The 22,021-nt window shown below is 39.4% G+C and overlaps 1 protein-coding gene across 1 annotated transcript in view; it reads right to left on the bottom strand.

Moving 5' to 3' along the window:
- Positions 1–20,004, bottom strand: part of cdh22 (cadherin 22) — a 44,114-nt gene extending 24,110 nt beyond the window's left edge. The window contains exons 1-5 of the mRNA XM_079684495.1: positions 19,890–20,004; positions 16,911–17,078; positions 15,040–15,221; positions 14,116–14,372; positions 9,507–9,643 (exon numbers count right to left, since the gene is read on the bottom strand). Of these exons, the coding sequence (XP_079540621.1) occupies positions 9,507–9,643; positions 14,116–14,372; positions 15,040–15,221; positions 16,911–17,078; positions 19,890–19,998 (853 nt within the window). The 5' untranslated portion in view covers positions 19,999–20,004. The remainder of the gene's footprint in view (positions 1–9,506; positions 9,644–14,115; positions 14,373–15,039; positions 15,222–16,910; positions 17,079–19,889) is intronic.
- Positions 20,005–22,021: the final 2,017 nt, after the last annotated feature.

Genomic DNA, 22,021 nt, shown 5'->3' on the forward strand with positions numbered 1-22,021 from the left:
AACAACATCTGCCTAGAAATGTTTTAATATCGTCAAGAGCTGTGGCAGAAATGTTTCTTAGCTGCTGCTATGTGCTGGTAGAGACCACTGTAGAGGTGTAGAAGTCCATGGACAAGACCCTTAATACTATTCTTGTCTGCCTTCAGTATGACTGAAACAACACTGAGATGGATGCAATTTCCCACAAGAAAGCAGACATTTGGTTTGGAATTGTGGCTAAGTGCTGAAGGGTTTTAATCTAATGCCTCGCCAAATTGCACCCATTACCTGAAAAACACTTTGTGGCACCATCGAGCGACATGGAAATGGAACCAGAGATCCCATGTTTGTCTCTAGGTCCTCACTATCTGATAACGACACTACAGTATATATAGCTGTTTAATAGTCTCAGTTAAAGAGCCACACCTCAGCATGGTAATAATGACAAATAAACGCTTTTGACAAAATTGCAAATGTAGTGCTACAATTTTATTTCTCATGCCATTTTCAACTAGATAAAACAAAAGTAATATCACTTTAATGCACTCGAGAGAATGTTCTTAATGAGCCAGATTGTAAACGTGGGAGTAGAGAGGATTATATAATTAGTACAATCAAAACCTACTTTACATTAGCTCCACTTCTCATTGAATCTTAATTCCCATTTGTAATCATATGATAATATCTGATGGAGTTTTCCTTTTACTTATAAAACACCATATAGCTGTACTACAGGAGGGGGCCTAGGTGTGTTTGAGCTTCAGTGTGTGTACGTGAGAGGTGAGATAAAGAGAGAACATTAACTCAGTGCTAAATGAGAGATTTGGATACCTTGCTGAATTAGAATACATAGCTTATGAATAAATCAGTATACACAGCTGTCGGCACCAAGTTCATGCACCCTACAGAAAATATAACAGCAACCACTGCTGAAAAAACACATAAATCCTTGCAGTAAAATGAGCTAAAGCGAATTAATTCATATAGTTGTAATCAAGTTTGGTGCAAATTAGGTGAAATCTCTCATTCAACCAACTATGTAAGGTGATCCAGCGAATCATTTTCAATTTGAATCAATTCTTAGTTGTTATATTTACTCGATAAACATTGCAAATAAAGTAACAAATTAAATAAAAACAAAATCTCACAAACATATGTGAGCTGGCAGTGTCCTAAACCCAACTACCTTTGAAAACATCAATATTACTTTGAACCAAGATGTTCTACTCAGTATTTGCTACAAGTTTAACCTCAGAAAACTAAATTCACAAACCAAAATTTAAGACGGCAAGTTTGTATACAAAACATCATGCATCATTCTAGATTTGCTTTTCCTATCACACAGGCACGGAACACTTTTGGAAATTCAACTACCAATTCAAATTTAGAGTAATCTTTTGCAGAATTAAGGGTAAACTCAATATAACAACTAATATACAGAAACATTATACAGTATTTCTGGTTTTGCAAACGTAAAATGAACAATTTCAATAGACAACACTTGAATAAGTTTTAAAAATAAAAATACGTGTATTGTTTAAATGTTTGCTGAAGTTGATTAGAAAAAAAGTACAAATTGGTAACTTTATAAATTATTTATATGTTGTTGTTTCTCATAATTGCCGCTAGGTCTTCCAATGACCTTGACAACAGACAGATGTGCTAAACTTGTCCTTACAAAGTCGATGTATTCCCTTTGTTCTCAATTCTCTAATTTTTGTCCTCACAGCTGTTTTTAAAATTATTGTTCCGTAAAGAAGACATTAGGGCTTAAAGGGTGACATGTTTGGAGGCGTGTTTGATTTAATTGATAAATCTCTTCCACACTGAGCCGTGGTAATTGCTGCTTCACGCCCCACCTCAGTTTCACCCAATTTCCTCTATGTAGTCACCATTTGGATTTTTCTGGCTCCAGCAATTTGTCAGAAGATAATGTCAAGGGTAGACTTAAGGCTGAAAACAAAACCACAGGAATTGATTCCTGTGGGTAAACTCAGAGGCATTGTAGCTGTTAGTTTATTAGGTATATGAGCAGGAAAGCTAACATTCAGGTTAGATAAGAAAAATGTACAGGACAGCGGGGCAAAGTGATAATTATCCTACTTTTGCGGGCAAATTCTGAAGCTCTCTCCCTCTTTCTCATCACATAGTTCTGTCCAACAGTGGCACATAAGCTCATGAAAATTCCGGTCTCAACCAAACGCATAATCCTCACATCAATGCAGGGTTTTAATTGACTGTGCATTTATGTTCTTGCTGCTCTGGCAGAAAAGCAGCGCTAGATATTTCCTCTCTTCTTCCTCTAATTTTATCTTCACATTATGCTGCTGTCCCCTCTGTGCCAGAATAAAAACCAACAATCATCAGATGTAACACATTTTATATTTGAATTCCCAGAATTGAAAACAGATGAAACAATATGAGAAAGCCCCGCCTCTACCCACCCCAATCTCAGTTATTTTTTGAGACAGGTTCATTCATCTGGACCAATTGGTGGTGTGCTAAATCTGTCTTCAGATACAGAAAAAAAAAAAAAGGATTTCAACAGATTATTGGCATGCTCTGCATCTGTGCAGCACTCACCAGCTGTTGCAAATCTTTAAGAATGACTGTGTAGTAGATCTCTTAGGCACTGCATTACACTGACATAACTTCAGGGAAGACAGATGGAGGATGTGAGTGTTCGTGCATGTCTTTGCACATGTGTGTGCTTGCATGCGTGGGTGTGTGTGTGTCAGGACTCTCATGTGCATGTGACCTAACGGCTCATCTTCTCTTCTGGAGGACACAGTTTGGTCTGAAATGTCACTGTGGTCATGAAGGGAAATTGAGGAAAGAAATATTCACAACAGTGTCTGCTTTTGGAATCTTTACTGAGCCAGAAGCCTGGTAACGTAGGCACAGAGGCTACACAGTATTAGTGTTATTTTTCTTTTTGCACTGTTGCAATATATTACAAAAACTCACCATTGTACAACTTAAAGTTATAATTGATGTTGTGTGTTTAAGAACTGTCAGCTGTAAATGCTTTGAGTAATTGCCAATAGTCTCTAAAATGGTTAAAGGTCCCATGACATGGCCATTTCTACTGATCATAATTCCATTGTTGAGGTCTACTAGAATAGATTTATATTGTTCAATGTTCCAAAATAACATTGGTTTCTCATACAGCATGTCTGTATAGTATGTGCATTCACTCTCTGTCCTAAACGGCTTGATGGAGCTCCTGCCCCCCCCTCCCTATGAGCCCACTGTGCTCTGATTTGTCAGCTCGTCCACTCTGTTCTGATGAGTCCACCCAGGAGCGGCGGGTACTGTAGGCTAGGGAAGGCTAAGCCTTCCCAAATATTTGTGTCACTGCATCCTGGTAAAATACAAATATAATGTTTGTGTCTCTGACATTAGCGCTGCTATGCAGCCACCTGTGCCCTGTACGAAGCCAGTTCAACAGACCCTGGATATGTTTGAGTTATCTTAACTAACCCTAACAAACGAGATCTCGCTAAGCGGTCCTACGACGCTGGTTATCAACTCGGTAAATCAAGCCAGGGTTTCTCTCTCCAGCTGAGAGCGCGTTCACGTGAAAGGGGCAGGGTTAGAAACAATTAACCAATCACAAACAGGGACAAGTGTAGTAGGCTACTGACAGCGCAGCGTCATACTTCATTAATGAAAAATAAACTAATATTAGACAAATATGAGCTTTAAACATCCATGACTTAAACATATAATCCAGGATACAAGCCACATAGCTGCACCTGCAAGGTGAATACAGAACAACTGGTTAAAAAATAAATAAACTAACGAGTGTTTGAAAGCGTAACAGGTGTATGATATCACTGCCCCGTCTAAGACACGAGTGGATCTGACTTTAATTACATTTGAGTTGAGTGTTTCGTCAACTTAATGTGTTGCTTAAAATAATACTTCTGCATACAGTATGTGACACTGTGAGTGTTGCACGGCCAGATACGGCTCAGCTGACTCAGGTAAGGAAATATTGTGATATTATCTGATCGATGATCTGATGGATGATGTGATATGAATGATAAGTGCGACACGTCGGCGTCTTCTCTGCTACGGCAGTTTAAACTGTATTTCCTTTATCCTGTAATATGACTTGATAGATTTAAACCCCGCACACTGAGCTCTGATTGGTCACTGAGTTGATCTCTCTTCTATATACGCCGGAGGCGGGCAGCGTCAGTTAAAAAAAGTTATTTAGCCTTCCCAAACCTGAGCCTCACGCGCCGCCTATGAGTCCACCACCGTTACAACGGAACATCAGTGTTTATGTGTTACAATGGTGTTTGTTAGCAACCATAAAATGACACCAGTAATGAAAAACAGATGAGAATGCCAAGTGGGGTCTGGGTGCCGTGTTGGCGGGACGTTGCGGGGCTCGCTGCTGCGCCCTTTGAGGCTCGAGGAGCGGACAGTGTGAGCTGGATTACTGTTGTAATTTCCTGGTTGCTGCGTGGGGTCTGCGAGACAGTGAGACACCGCGGAACTCAGCCTGAGCTCAGCCTGAGCACACACAGCCAGGCTGTGAGTGTATGTGTGTGTCTGTGTGTGCGGAAATCCATGGAGCCGCGGCTGAGAAAAGATAAGGCTGATGGAGTGTGTGTGTGTGAGGAGCTCCGTGGCGAGCCGTGACTTTTGTACCTAGGAAAATAGGGTATAAAAGTCACGGCACCCATTTAGAGGGAAGACACGATTAGTCAATTGTACTGTCATTTGACATTACTCTCTCGTTGAGTTACTGTAGCGGGCCCTCTGTATACAGCTGGACCACCAATCAGCTCCTGTCTTCACAGTAACTCGCAGAGAAAAGATCCTTTCATTTAACCCTTCACATTCCAACAGAAACTGAACAGGCAGATTCTAGAATATTAAAAAAAAAATATATAAAAAAAAATATATAAAAAGACAAATCTCCAACGGGGCGTTCTGGGGCAGCATAGACAGGTCTTTTCTGTGTTAAAGTTTTACTCGCTACAGAGTGTACTTTGAGGGTTTGTAACTCTGCAGACCGTTTACATGCATAAAAAGCTACATAACACACAAGGGGACGGGTAATAACCAGAAAAGCATGACATGGGACCTTTAAATGATATGGCGCAAAAATAAATCGATGATAATTAATCAAGTTCCAGACAATGGTTTTCAGTCAAGCTAACTGATTCAGGTGCTGATCCAGATAGAGACAGCCACACATGTCCATTACATTATACAGCTGAAAAAAAGGAAAATAAGTTTAACCTCAATACAGATTTTGCATGTTAAGCAACTCTGAATGAACACATACAATACACCAAGGATATTAAAGACATGCTTCTAAATGCATACGTTTTTCTTCTGTAATGTGCCAGCTGCTTGTCATTCAGTAACATGTCAAAATACCCTTCAAGAATGAATAAAAGCAATCAATAACCGCAGAAAACCTAGGGTTTGAAACAACTCTAATGTATTCCAATAGGATCTTCCATCTGCACTAACTGAAACACGGTTACACAAAAAGCTATATGAAAAGCTATCTCTCCCTCTGAGATATCCAAACAGTCCAGATAAGTAATACGTTAGTGGACTCTTGGTTCACTGATGGCGAGACATCCCGTGTAATATAATACAATACCTTTTTGTCAACATCATTTGTATAGAACTGGATGCTGCTGTCAGAGCTTCAATTTCCAAAAAGGAAATCGGTAAACATAACCTCACAGTCTCTCTGCCAAAACACTCTGCTGGTGAAGACTGGAGAAGAGGGTCCATCATCTGATCATTGATTGTGGTGCATTTGCAAAAAGGTGCAATCCGAGTTTAGAAAACGTGTGTAATGCTTCTACTCAAGATTCAAGAAAATGGGAGATTTTGGTGTTAGTCTATTTTATATCCTTCCAGTCACATGAAACTTTGGTTTCCTGCTGACTGCAGATAGACAGATACCACATCGACAACATTAGCCCTTTTCTAAAGTTATTTTAACTTAAATAGTTAGAAATGTAATTGTATCATCACGTTATTATTCAAATGGTTAATTGAACATGCTACCTTTAGATCAAATGCATCATCTTGAAAGTCTTACTCTTCGACTAACTGGAGAGATGCACAGTTTCAGGTTTCATAATAACTAGTAGTTATCATGCAATGTGATCACAAGTGAGGTTTGAATCATCGTGCAGAGATGATGAAGCAAAAAAAGGTTCCCTTCATTTTCATCCCACCTAAGACTGCTACTCTACAAGACACATCAATACAACTCTCTGGCCACTATATTGTATTTGCTATGAAAGGTGAATACGAATACGAATGACAACCTTTCAAATCTAGGAAAACACCACATATCAAATAACTGTTTAAGTATTCAGGATCTCCTCCCTCAGCGCAGCTACCCCGACAGAAAGGATACTTCAGTAATTATATAACAGGACAGACTAACAGTACACATCCACCAGGTCACAGCCTCTGGTCCCTGATTACACATTATTATGTCTTCCCACTCTTGTTCACAGATGTGCTTTGCACTACAATAATATAATGCATCCATCCAAGCAGGGCACTTTAAACACTCTGTGGTGCATCATTTACAAAAGTGTAATAGCACCTCCTGTTTTGTGCTTTACAAAATGTCATCTCATTTTGAATGTGACCCAAGTATTGTACTCCACATAGAGGACATGTTTTTTTCCCTTTCTTCTTTAGATCAATTTTCTTTAGCATTTTCCAAGTGCGATTGAAAAGAGACACTTATCTCAGTGTGTGTGTGATTCATTTGGAGTCAGAGACAATAACATTCTAAAGGTATAAAAACCAAACCGCATGCATTTGATTAACAGACAGCAGGTAAGAAAAGTTATGCTGTAGAAAACGTCTGTTCCGTTCAACAGCGCAAGAGATAAAGACTTTCCAGCTACTTTCTAGCTCCAGTATGTTTTTGCCCTCGGGTGATGCTCTTTTTTTCCACCTACCTGTCTGGGTAAAAAAAAAAGCAGTTTTGCAAAGGCGATATCAGTTCTCGAAAATTATATGTCACTCTAACTTACCCTGATACTTTTCTATGGAGAGAAGACTGTCAGGAAGTAGGAGTACCGCGGATAGTGACAGTGCGGTTAAATGCTCCTCCTGTACTCGGGGGGGTTCTGTGTTCTTTAGAAGGGAGACAAGTGCTATACAGATGAAAGGCTGTTTCCTCATACTTTACTGTGACAATGTCTTCAGGAAGAGATGCCAGTAGATGCTACTATTAATTGGTTGAATTTGAAGACAGGCGGGGTGTGCAGGTGTGTGAATGGTGGGGTATGATCACAGTGCTGTTGGCATTTATTTGCACTTGAACTAAAACATTTTTGACTTGGTGCACATGCTGGGGTAATTGACATTCAGGATATTTCTCGCAGTTTTGCAGCTGGGGTTAATCCTCGGGCACAGACTTCTCGCATTGTCAGAAAGCAGTTGTCACTTGTCTAATACTTATACGGTAGCAATACAAGAGTTCAAAGGTCAGTAATGGACTGGGGGAATAATTAAGGGCCACAAAACTCTAGCTTCAACAATGTCCTCAGACAAGTTGACCTTGTGTCTCTCCAGCCTTAATGAGCAGAGGGACTCAACAAAAAAAGAGGAACAAAATCATTATGGAGAAAATGAAGTCCTGTCTTAAAACACTCTGTCGGCTCCTTCACAAGCCCCACCCCCCATCTATTCCCATCTCTCTTGTGGTCTCTTTTAGCTTTCAATGCCTGTCCTTGTTTTTTTTTTCTGTCTCCTGTCTGCGTGTCTCCAGCTCTCAGGACTCTGTGAGCTAACTGGTGATAAAAGCGTTCTGAATGGGAATTCTGACGCCGTTGACCACTGACTCCATCTGTCCGAATGTTTTCTTGGAAGGAAATGTGAGAGGCTTTATCTATCAAGTGCAGGCATGTGTTTATCTCTGATATTGGGAGGGTTAGGGCTGTGTTAAATGTTGAATTAACATTAAAATGTGGCTATGACATAATGCCAAGCACAAAGAAGAGGAGCACAAAAGCCCAAATTGCTCTGGGAATTACATACAAAAAAAACTGAAAAAGAAGAAAACACTCAGAAAGTCCGATGATGTCTTTATGTTTGTGTTGGGTGAGTCTGCTTGCCGTTCTGTTTTGGCTGTATTGATTATCGGAGTAATCACAGTCTGAGGGAACATGAGAGAGGAACAAACATGAGGACATTTTAATATCTGCTTTGTTTATGTGCATTGTTTTCTTCTCCTTTCTCGTGTGCAATGGTGGTAACCGGTTATATGTGGAATGCAATCTCCTCTGCTTTCACTGCAATCCCAAAATCACTTCATCTGAATGAGATTGAAAAAGCAGGGAACACCAGACCTCCTCCTTCTTTTTGTCAAGTTTACTTCTAATGGTATAGTAATAACTTCCTAGCTCCCACAATTTATTGCATTCTTCATTTCCGTTGCTTTTACAAAAGGACCCAATGAGATGAACAAAAATGTAAGCTCTTTGTTCATTTTCCGTCATGTGTTTGTCAGCTCTGAGACAAGTGATAGAATGATGACGGGGTTTTATCAGAAAGATGACACTGATGGCTACCACTAAGGACTTACGATGAGTGTTTCCATATGATAAGCCTCTGAAGCTGAACACACAGTGAATATATTTTTGTCACCCAAAAGTAAAGAAAATTGCTAAGTAGTGTGTATATTAGTAATGCTTGTTAAATACATTTTTTTATGAAGACTGTCACATTACAGTATGTAAAATGTGGTCTTACACAAATTAATTCCACTTAATATTGTACATTTTATTTTTGATTTAATGGTGTGGGCATTTTTTTACGATTTATTAATCCATTTTCATCCCATGGCACTTTATCACATTATCTTGCTCTTGGATCAACATTTTTTTTTACAACAAAATCTAATGCATATTGAAGTGCTGTTCTACTACCGTACTAAGCCACAACACTTTTCAGCTGAAAATGTGCCAAAAGCTTTAGTAGCTAATGATCACAGCAGTTTGAGGATGTCTGTCACCCATTATCACACTGGTGGGAGTGAACAAATGTTGGGAGAATTCAACTCAAACACATTCTCCATCACTGGCAGGCTATGAGTGTCGGCAAAGCTTGCCAATAAGAGCAAAACCTTCTCATTTAAAAAACTGAAGCTTGAACGAATAAAAGTGTTCTCCATCAGAGCAGTTTTAGCTGACCCTTATCTAAGTTACGTACTTGTTTACTTAATGTAGCAGCCTTATTATCACAAAAATAACTAACTGTGATTGTGACAGATTACGGCATAATGTCGAAATTTAATTAGTCGTTAATCTCATTCATTTTATTTTGTTGGCATCTTGATGGTTCATTGCTTTGAGGCTTTGTTTTGACATTTAGGAGTTAATTAAGCATTCTCGTTTAACTTTCATACTCTTGGGCAAGTTGAAAATGTCAACAGATAACAAAATCCCACTTATCGTAGCAGCATACAAATATACACAAGCGATAAGCACAGTCTGAAAAGGGAAGCAGTGTACCTGTCTCTACAGCCCTCACAGTGATATTGTGCCAGCCTGCGGTCTCTCTGTCCAAAACCTTTCCCAGTGTGATGGCACCCGAATCAGGATCAATATGAAAGATCATCTCCTGGTCTGTGGTCCGATCAATAGAGAACCTGTAACAATAATCACAAACAGATAAGATATAGATGTGAAGATCGAGAAGTAAGAGTAATGAGAGAGAGACTACTTTTACAGGAATCAACATTTTGCTGTGCTCTAAATGTTGAGTTTCTTTGTTCCTTAAAAGCTTAACCCACCCTGGAAGAGTTAACTTATGGCTGCACTAAATAATAACGGCTAATACAGAAGGGAACAGGGTTAGGGTAATTACTGGAGCATTTACTGGAGACTTGTCACCAATCCTGTGACCCTAATACCACAGGGTCCCTTCACTGCAAGCGACCAAAGTAACTATTTCCTTGCCTATTCATAGTAAGAAAATAGTCATTACTTTTTCATTGTGCTCTTTACAAAAAAAAGCGAGTGCATCTTTCCTTCTCGGGGTGCATGGCTCTCGGTAAGGATGGGTGAGTCAACAAAATCTGCTGAAAGCTTTCTTTGTTCTTAGTTCCTCTCCCCCACCGCACACACGCACACACCACGCATACACACACACGAAGACACCGACAGACACACACACAAACACAGCTGGCTGCCTTAGTCATGCCCACATAAACCAACAAAAAGTACCATGTGCATTATAAGCTCTTAAGGCTTCATGACAAACATGCCAGACAGCATTCTACTGACTCATTATAATAAAAGTCACATGTTTTGAATATAAAAGATATTTGAACAGAACCATATTTTTTTTTCAAAGCTATGTGGGTGTAGAATTGTATTTGCATTTGTACTTAAGTAAGCAACTGTCGACATGAAACTGAATCCAGGAGGACTAATATTTATTTCACTGCTTACTAGAAATCAGCTTTGGATAAAATGCCCTCAAGTTAATGTATGTTTGATTGCTCACATGAATAACTTGTTTTTAACCATGGCAGTGATCCACTCAGGGGCAAATTCACAAGTATTGCGCGACTTGAGTGGCAAATAAACCTGCATAAATAAGAGAAAAAATGAATGTAACTCTCAAAGGACCTACGTACCCCTAACTGCGCTACCAAGCGAAAAGCGTCTCTTTGCTCCTGGGCTATTTGCACATAATTAAATGAAGTAATATGCATCGCTTGGTGCAAATTGGTGCTTTTCTAAGCAAATGAGCCTTAACATTACATGTTACTTACTGTACATACTCAATACTGTGAACCCCACAGGAGCAATTTGGGGTGAAGTGTCAACGACATGCTGACTGCAGTGGGGTTTGAACCTGTGCTCCCTTGATCCGAACGCCAACGCTCTATCCACTGCGCCACCCGCCTCTGCCTCAAGGCAAAAACTATCCACTTTACAAAGATCACCGCTTATAGCCCCATGTTGTTACAGTCAGATTATAAGTGTCCTCAGAGTAAGTGATAACAGAAGCACATTTAGTTATAATGGATTTCACACACATGCTTTTTAGTAATCATGGCAACAATGATTGGCAAAAGCATCATGCTCCACACAGTTATGCATTTTTGAATGCAGTGACAGGATAAAATGCAAACAATACATACAAAAAGGCTTCTGTATATTTCATTCTTAAATGTACATAAATGAAGAAACAATAATAAATGGTTCATACATTCTATTTATTCTCTGCAAATATAGAGCATAATGCACTTCTTTGCAAAATTCATCAGCATGTTTTAAGGTTTCTTGGACCTTGAGAAAGCAGTAGGAACATTTATTGAGCATCTCTTGCAACAGTTACAAGCAGTCGCATTCCAGCCCATTTAATGAGGCAGTGAGTAGATTTGCATAGGACACATTTACTTGCCATATAAAATATGTCTCCAGTACGATACAATTATATTTCTTACTCTTTACAAAACTTCTAATCCTGCTTTAGAGTATATTGGTTTAGCTTTCTTTCTTGTTCATTCAGTCCAGTCCTGTTTTCAATGATCATTTGCTTTCCAGTGCATGACGGTTGGGTGGGATGGGAGTTGGGGGAAATCATCACAATGTCTTTAGTCTCTTAACAATCGTTTTGCACAAAAACAATGTGTGCCAGCTGTTTGACACCCTGCTTGCACCCTTGCTTTTCAGACATTCTTTGTTTTAGTTGTTACATGACTGATTCCCTTTTCAGCAGTTTGTTTTTATCGTTGCAGCAAGAACCTCTTGACACATTTGCACTAAAACATCGCCATTTAGGGTGCATGAATATGCATAGTTCACAGAAAGTCTGGCGCCTGAGGCCATGTGCCCACTAACTTTGCCCAGTAGGTGGCTCCTAGCCAACCTTTCTCCCTCTCTTTCACAAACTCATCTATTCATTTACTCAAGCACGCACACACATAAACACAGACACACTTATATATGCTTGCACACGTATCACGCGCGCATTTCCATCTACCGGCTGCCAAGACACTGGTGAGCGACAGTTCTGTCATTGTGTTGTACTTTATTACACCTGTAACTCTGAGCTTCATGCATTTTTAAACGAGGTAATTTGCACAGGCACTGCGTGTGTCGGCGTACACTCTGTCAGTGAGACTGTCTTAGCCCTTATCTACATTCCCCTCTCCACTGAAATTGCTCTTCTGAGGACATACAATCCTCAGACCTTGGTACAGAAGATTACCAGACGATATTATTTTTATCACACGTAGTGATATGAGAGAAAAAAAGAGACATACAGTACAGCTTTATCCATTGTACAAGTCTCCCCGTTTCTAGTTTGCCTCGGCTTTAACTCCATCTCGACGAGGAATTGTTAAAACATTTATGTTTTGCTGCCTATGTATTTACTTGCAGTTGGTGAGTTATTGGTTTTAAAGTGAACATTTTCCTAGTACACATTTTGTTGGTAGAGTAATATACAGTTCATGCTAGGGCTGCTCGATTATGGCAAAAATCATAATCTCGATTATTTTGGTCAATAATTGATATCACGATTATTAAAAAAAAAATTATCCATTTACTTTGAAAACATCCATTTATTGAAAAAACATACTTGAACAATATGTTTTAACAGTTGATTACCCTGAACTTTAGGTATAATTCAACTGAAAAACCAATACAAAAAAAATAAATAATAATAATCGTTATATTTCGATTACGTTGTTTTCATAATCGTTGCAAGCCAAAATCGTAATTGCGATTAAAATATGATTAATTGAGCAGCCCTAGTTCATGCACAATGCATTAGGCGCGTTCACACCAAGTACTTTTCCCACAAAGGTTCCTGAGAACTACGATTTAGTTGCATTGACACCAAAAACTCCCAGGAACTAAATTAGTTCTTGAGAACCTTTTTACCCCCTTTTCAGTCCCTGCTAGAGAGCAGGGACTTTCGTGGGAGAAAAAGGTTGCTGTGTCCGATTGGCTGGGCGGAATGCAAACTACGCCCCGTCAAACTCCCGAAAACGTTTGTGAAGCCGCCATTTTATTATCATTATTATCATTAGCATTAGCCCAGCGCAGAAACGCAGAGAGACTAACTTATGACAACACAAAATAAAACATGGGAGCGGTGGAGATGAGGAGGTGTCGGCGTTCTGGCCGTTTACTCGGAAGGCTTCAGTAGAAGCTGCTGGGACTCAGTGCTGCTCAGTCCCTAACTCCGGAGACTTCCGGCTGGGGATTTTGGGCGGCAGTAGGCCTATATGCCGTGAAGTTGTTTGCGGCCTGCCAGTAAGCCCAAAGCAGAAGAAGAAGAGGTGACGTCAGCAGCTTCATTTGCCTAATCCAACCCCAGGAACTCATTTCCGGTGTGAACACGATCTGTACTTAGTTCATGAGAACTAAAGAGTTCTCAGGAACCTTTGTGGGAAAAGTACTTGGTGTGAACGCGCCTATGGAGTTGATAATAGCGTGCAAATGGAGGGGCGGTGAATGTGTCAGCTCTGCAGTGTCCCAGCCACGCCACATAAAAACAATGGACTCATTGGCATGCAAAACTTTGTTCCGCAATGTTATTATTCCTGTTCAGCAGTAATCTTTCCATAGCAATATTTTATTGCCAATGTTTTGGTTGATATATTTTATTAGGCTACCTACTGTTCCAGAAAGCACCTGTATGCCTAAAGTATCTAAGTACTGTTTTCAACCTATTTCTTCAATTTTCAGTCATTTATTATCTGGCACATTTTCAACACACCCAAACGATTTTCATGGAGCAAATGTAATAATATTGCTAAATCAAATCACATATGCACACTAGGTATCATGACAACTATTGGTTCAGACATATGTCCTTCTTTAAGAATTCAGTCTGTTCTATTTATTATATTTGAAGAAGTCGTGGTTTGAACATGGCTTATTCTTTTTAGCTTTGAACATCTGCAAATTCAATTGATCATTTTGTTTTACTTTTGGTCAATTTGGATACTTTAATGTGGACTAATGTTTTATAAAACACACTTTCATATGTTATCCATATGGTCAGTATACACCAGTCAGGGTTATTGATTATCTTTCTCTATCATTTAGTGCTTTTTGAGTGCTTGGGTTAGTTATCTGTGATTTGTTGCCTTACCTAACAGGCTTGTTCTTCACATCCGGGTCCCTGGCACTGATGACGCCAACCAGTGCTCCTACTTTAGTATCCTCCTGCACTTCCATTATAGTGCCATCTACCGGTTGAAAGATGGGTGGCTCATCTATGTCCGACACGCTGACCCGGACTATGGTCTGGTCGCGGAAGGAACCCAGGTCCACAAAGCGAGGGTCCACATGCTTATTTACTGCCTCCACCACAACATTGTGTGTGCGCTTGCTCTCAAAGTCCAGCGGCTGAAAGAAAAACAAAATTCAGTTTTATAAAAATGGTTCAAACCAAGTACACCTTAATCAAATCCAACTTGTCTACAGTCATCACCAGTGCTAGAATGATTAGGACTGCCACATTTTTTGACAGTCCTAATCAACCCCTCTTTTCAAGCGAAATACTGCTACAGGCTGTGTGTTGTAAGATAAATATACTACATCTCCCATTTTTTGTAAAAGTTCAAAACAGTTTGACTTTTGAAGAAACACGGCATTGACGACATCTATCAAACCCACTGAGAAACCAATGTTGATCAATATTCAAAGACAAGTCACTTCCCTTTTTCCATTTCCTCAGCAGGCATTATATTTCTCTGAACAGCTTTGGCTAGTGGGAGCAAAACCAACCTTTTTGGTTGGTTAGTCCCTTTACCTTATGTCTAGCTGTCAGTCCCAATCACTTTCTTTAGATACCACCAGATATGGCAGGGATTGTTGTAACTAAAGATGTAATAAAAAAACTAAAAGACAACTGGAGTAAAGAGACTGCATGACAAAGGTGAGTATTTAATGTAAATGTTTTGAGAAATCATTTTGTGCATTCTTATGAATATTTGCCTCTTTACTGGTGACAAAAAAGTTGCTTCACAGACAACAATGAGAGCAGTGCGGAATTAATTTAAGTTTACTGTACCTTCTTGATCGAAACAATGGCTTCCTGTGTTTCTACATCGGTGGTGACCTTAAAGAGATCCCCTTCCTCTTTGATCAGATAGCTCATGTCGGTGTTTTCTCCCATGTCTGCATCTGTGGCAATGATGCGCCCAACCGGGGTCCCCACAGCCGCCCCCTCCGACACAGAAAACTGGTACATCTCTGGTTTTAAGGAGTAGGTGGTCAGAGGTGGAAATCGCATTGAAGGATAAAATGAAGAAAAGTTAAGTTAAGCACAGCAAACGAAGGATGAAGTAACAAAAAACAATGTGAGTGTAGAAAACAATAGAACAAGGACAAAAGACAAACAACACAAGAGGAGAAAATGAAGGGGAAATAAATGGATGGTTGGCTGTAGGTGGGAAAAGAACGGTGGGAGCAATAAGGAGCAAAGACGGAAACGTGAGGAGGAAGGGATGAGAGTGTAACAAAGACAAAAAGGCTGAGAAAAGAAAAATACTTATGGAAATACAGTCTGCATGGGATTATATTAAAATAACTGCAACAGACTTATCACACACATTGTCAGAGCAATCATTGCATTCACATAAAAGGTTTACGGGTGAACAAAATAAAAATGTTGCCATAGAAAACTGTTTCCTACATCTGAACGCATCACACTTCAAACTAACCTACATCTTTTCCTACTTTCAATGTATTAAGATTGATATAATATGCACTGTGTTGGAATTATATTAAGAAGAAATGTATGTGTTATTTGTTTTATTTAGTTAGTAAACTGCATGATCACCTATGACTTTTATTTGTTTTTAATCTCCTGTCTTCCAATCTGAATTTCAAATAACAGAACAGATCCGCCAGAGTTCATTATGAAAAACATAAAAAGAAACAAGTAAGTAAATAAAACTTTATTGTTCCCAGAGGAAGAACTAATGTAAAAACATCCAAATATACTGCATTGATCTTCTTTTCTTTTTTCTTTTTTTATGAAGCTGCTTTCCAGCCTCTATCTTTTCCACACTGGAGATACTATAATCCTGCAGGGTTTATCCCTCTGACTGCATGGTAAATATGATTTACTGAAATGAAAAAAAGGATTTATACAGAAATAAGAAAAGGTGTGCAGGGACATATCGAATACAATCAACCAGGGCTGTCAGATGCTGTTTCCCCAGCTGTAACAAAAGTAATAGTGTTATGGTTTAACTGTAAAAAAAAAGAGGGCAGAATGAAAAGTGCAAAAAAGTGCTATTTCACATAGTCAACATGGTGAAATATGTCTTCTACACTTAATTTTGAGTGTGCTGCTACTTATTTTTGTGCAATATGCAATATTTCAAAAGCTTTTTTGTATGTATTTGTGTGGTGAGTTGCATGTTAAACCTTTGTGCATATGTGCACAAAATACATGTGAAACCCATTCAGACCACAAAGGACCTCACAAGTTAAAAAGCCATGACATAACAACGAGGGAACAATTAACTGTATTGATTAAATCCTCTCTCGAGCCTCACTTGAAAATGAAAATGAATCAATTTAAATAATCAAATCTGCAGGGGGTCTTATCAATTTTCCACATTTGATAGACTACTTTGTTATGGGCTGCAGGTTTCATTGGTCAATAAATGTAACTTAGTTGATTTCTTGCACTAAATGCAAGCCATTCAGTATGGTTGTTGATGCTGCTCTCATGTGGTGTCAGATACATGCATGTTACAAACTACATTGTGCCTCTTTTATTCACCTTTTTAAATGACTTTCTTTACTTTCGTACCTTTCACTTCTGTCCAACATTTTTTGCCATTTTGAAATTGTATTACCATACTCTCGTCCTGTGTTCCACCATCTTATCCTCTGCCCAAAATAAGAACTTGTGCGGGATAAACTCACTCTGTGGGAAGCGCGGTGGGTTGTCATTAACGTCTGTGATCACTATGGTCACCGTGGTAGAGCCTGAGAGTCCGCCCATTTGTCCTGCCATGTCTGTTGCCTTGACGACCAACTCATACCGATCCTGTGTCTCACGGTCCAAATCTGCCACTGCTGTCATGATGATTCCTATACATTGAGAGATGGAGCAGATATTGAAGGAAAAAGACTGAGTGGGAGACAGAGAGTGGGAAAGAGTAGTAAGTGGGGCCAATGTAAAGATTACATTAGTGGTTAGCACTTATGCAACAGTCGACTAAATCCCCCCTCTCAGTTTGAATATCAACTTCTGCTTAGCACTGTATTATGGAGACACAAGTGCAGCACATTCCATTTCACCTCCTCAGACTGGCTGGATGGAGGAGATTGTGTCATATTTGCGCCTCTGCTCATACACCATTTTATGGCTCAGCTGTATTAAAATGAATAATATATAGGGGTATAGAATGAAGGCAAGCCTCAGCCACGGTGAATAGAATCTCAACGCCTCCATGGTAGGTAAAACTGCTCTCAAACCTTGGAAGTGGATTCTAAAAGAGGCTGGACGAATATGGAGAAATATATGATGTAGTGAGTGAGTAAGAAAGTGTACAGGGGAGGTAATAATAATAATAATAATAATACATTATATTTATATAGTGCTTTTCTAGAACTCAAAGACGCTTTACAGTATGAGGGAGGGTAGACAAACAAGGACAGGCAAACAAATAAATACATTGTACATACAGGTACATTGAATGCTTAATTTAGCCCTGATTGCACAAACTGTCACATGTATTGGTCAGTTAAAAACAGGTTGTTTTCCTGAGTCCTGCTGGTCTGCACATTTAAATAACTTTTATTAAATGTTAAAGTGAAATTCAACATAAGATCAGCAGAATGCAAAAAAACCACTGACAACCCATTGCTGGTAAAACCGGGTCAGTTAACTATGACCATACGCAGACAGCCTAATGCTATTATAAGTTTATGTTAGATCCAGACCATTAAGACCATTCCGTCTATTTCGGGTGAGAATAGGACATTCACATTGTACATTTTACACAAAAACTATATTTGGTATCTGAGACAGCCAGTACTGTGGGGTCTGGTTGTATTCTATAAATATATAGCTAAGGTATCTCACAGACTAGGAGTTAGTCCTTCTTGGTGTAAAAGAGACATTATCCTTGTTGGCCCAGCAGCAGTAGCATCAGTAGCTGGCTGTGCAGCAGTAATGTATTTTCAGTTTACCCCTTGGGATTTTCCACATCAGAATCTATTGATGCATTTCCTGGGCTTGGTGTGCTGTATCACTCCCAAAGGTTTGCATTGTGTTGGGTACACAACTCACTGATTCCAGTCACATTTAGCCCAGGGACATTTTCTATGAGTAGCCAAAATACAGTACATGCAGCAGTGCAGTTAAGGAGGGAGAACGATGACATCCTCCTCTTTCATCCACCAAAGGCCAGAGGGAATGCATCTAAATTAGGGCTGTCACTAGTAAAGCCTCAATCCACAGCTAGTACACAGGACCATTGCTCAAACATCAAGGTAGAGCCTATATGTAGATGAGTCTGCATGACCTGTGTTCATGAATGCAGTCTATGCAATTCATTTCAAATGCACATGTTTAACAGTAACCAATATAAACGAGTAATTGGGCCGTGTATACCAATTGTGAAATAGAGCAGCCTCAGTATTGCAATGCATTACATTAATATAAAATACATGATGATGTTCAACTTCTTTTTGCTTAAATTAATTGCATTTATGTTTTTATCTTTTTAGGCAATGGCAAATCTAATTATACTCTAGTTCTGCTTCTAGTGAATCAGGGCCTTTACTATAACAACTTGCATTGGTCAGATTCTGCAACAAATGTTTTCTCCCAATTACTGAATAATGGATGCGGGGGAACCTTTATGAAAATCAAAATGAAAACAAAAATAAATCTAAAATCAGTAATAGAATAGAAGGAACATTTTTTCAAAAGCAATGTATGGTTCAATTTCTGTAAAGTCACCCCTTTGATTCAGATACGTAACACCTAGAGACAATTCCAGCCTGGCCAAAGTGACAGAAACAACACAGTGACTTTCTCCTCAGTTTGTTGTCAGGTTGAGAGAGAGTGATATTAACGAGACAGATTTCACAGCTGTTTTGTCCCCTTTTTCATTTTGACCTCCTTGACTGCACCTATTAGGCTGGCGCGTCTGCCTACAAAATGGGTAGAGGGGGTGTGTGGAATAGGAGTCCTGAGACAGAAGCTGGAATGAACCATCCAGTCTCTTGGCTAGTCCAACGGAGGCAGGGCCATTTATCATCCACACACCCAGGCTGACCAAATCAAAGTGGTAAAGACTAAAAAAGGAATCATTAAAACTTTAGTGCTTTTCCCTTGTGGGGCATTCAAAGGCAACACTGATGCTAAGCTACTCATGAAAGACTTTGGGTCACTTCTATAAGCCCCAGGCCAGTATGGCAGAAGGGAATTATTCATTGTATAGCTGCAGGAGGGCCTCAATAGGGTGAATTTGGATCTGCTGGAAACACAACACATCATTCTATAATAACGGCACAGTAGGTATACACTTATTATGATTTCATCCCCAGCACTAGTGGGCAAACAAATGCTGAGCACCCAGTGCATTTGTTCTGATTGCCATCAACAGAGTGCAACAAAATCAATAAAACAGCATGTAAAAAATGTATAGTTATTATTACGCTCTGAATGCCCAGGTGTTTTATTTGTATACATAATATATTTACAAAAGTATAGGGCTTGGAGGTGACACTGTCATTTATGCCATATGGTATGTTGAGTGCTTGCTGAAAGGAGCCGTCAGTTATAGGCTAAAAATATATAACGTTGCTTGTTTTTTGGGCAAAGAAGCATTTAAAGAAGCACTAAGAAGGTTTAGGGAGGTCTGAATGTGTGGATGTAATCATTCTTACCTTCGTTTCTGTCTACCGTGAAAATCTTTTCTCCATCCATTACGCTGTACACCACTTTGGCACTGCTGCCGTATGTAGGGTCGTCAGCATCAGATGCAGTAACCTTCATAACGGATGTTCCTGTTGAACGGAGAAAACATGGTCAGAAAAACAGAATAAAAGCTTGCAAGCCAAGAGGTCACTGGAAAATAGCTGGAATTTAGTTAAGATAGTATACAACTTATTATGGAAGAGCAGCTGTGGGGATGTGGGTGTTTTATTTGTGTGTGTGTGAGTGGTTGAGTGTAAAGCTCTGGGACTTCTATCTCACTTTTTATGTTTCTGAAGATAACTATGAGTTTAAGACCTTGAGAGTGGGGACAAATGAACACAATTAGGACAGACTGGCATGTTTGAAGGATTCACTGTGTCTTCAGTTTAGCTAAGTTTGGAGTTGGACACATATTTGTGATGGTTAAGGTTGTAAGAAAGTGATTAGAAAATATCAATTATGGGGACACACCTTTGCATGCGTTCATGCATACTTTTCTGTGATTATAGTGATTAAATGTGAGAGACGAAGGTTAATGTGTTTTTGCTACCGCTGCACCAGGTAGCTATTTCATCTGCACATCATTTTCCAAACAAATGTTTTGATGTTTGAAATTACCTTCTACTAAACCAATGCTTAGAGTTGTTTTGCCTCTCATTGGCACAGAAGTTGCGCTCATAGATGAAAGGAAACATGGAGTCATAAAGTCAAAATTATATCTTCAAAGACTGTTAGAAGCTTAAGAATTCTACAACAAACAATTACTGGCACTTAGGGAGAGAATGGATTCCTTTCCACATGAATCCTCCAAATGTGGATTTGAGGGGCAACAGTGTTGAAGTCATTATTTCTCACTCAGAGCTTTATATTTGTCAACAGTGTGCTTTCTGAAGCCTCTGGCAGCAAATAGGCATTCACTGGCACATCTCTCCATTTAGTAACGCATTTTAGTTAAAGCTTGGCCTGAAGCATATCAAACTTTTTGATCATTTTTACTTGATTTGATTTATAATTGGCATATAAAAAAAAGAACGTTCACAGAAGACCATATGCAATACCAAAACATGCAAGGGAGGCAAAGGCCTGTTGTTTAAATAGTACTGCATACCTGCCTTACAGCAAGTAAGCACGTTGTGTCTTATTATGAATAATTTCAAAAAAATGAAAAATGAAAGAAGGGACGTTACTGGGTGCCAAAGGTCCTCAAGGACAAGGAGTCGGTCTTTGTCTCCAGCTCTCTGGCCAGTACTATGGGTAATTACTGACAGCTGGTGTTGTCGACCAAAGGTCACCGCTGTAGCCTTTCTTAGAGCCCTGTCATGCTACTGTCCAGCCACATAATGGCCATATGCTAATGGTGCTAATTAGTGGGAAGTGTCAGAGCACTGTTTGTTTCCTGTCCTCCAATGGAGCTCCTAAGGGGGAGGAAAGCTACTGGATTATCATTAAAGTCATCCAGCCATTAAATCAGACAGCTCAGATCACTATTCTGTCCCTGTCACCTACTGTATAGCACTCTTTTGTTCCCCCTGTATGTAGGAGCTTGCAGAGCAGCACTCTACCTGGTATATACAAGTGTGACTAATGAGGGTTTGCTATTTTGAGGTTAGTTTGTGGAAATGGGAAAAAATAGCTCAAATGTAAATTAACCTAAAAGCCTATTGGGGTGAAAAAGACGAGGACACACAAAAATACATGGCGCGTTTCCTCAGCAAGTGCAACACCAAAAAGATTTCAACCACAGTTTGTTGGTTGAATCCTGATATGTTGTAGTTCTCAGTGGATTCACAGCACTGCACATTAACTATATTAGCTTTTCATTCATATTCCAAGTCGCATCATACAGTCATTACCCCATCCATATCAGAATACAAACCACCTTAATCCTTAGAAGATCAAGATATGCTGTATTCCATTGCGGGATGAGGTAGATTTAATTCTTATCACATTGAAAACATGAGGCTGTATAGGTATTTTCATTACTAGCAGGAGGCAGGGGTTTGCTAATTCTACCTGGTTGGCCCTACCGCTGTTGGTCCAACAAAGCCATTTTCGTCCAAGGGATTACTTCCTTATCTTAATTTTCCCCAGGTAACAATCA

This window comes from Notothenia rossii (assembly GCF_949606895.1).
Source record: "Notothenia rossii genome assembly, chromosome: 5".
Lineage (NCBI taxonomy): Eukaryota > Metazoa > Chordata > Actinopteri > Perciformes > Nototheniidae > Notothenia > Notothenia rossii.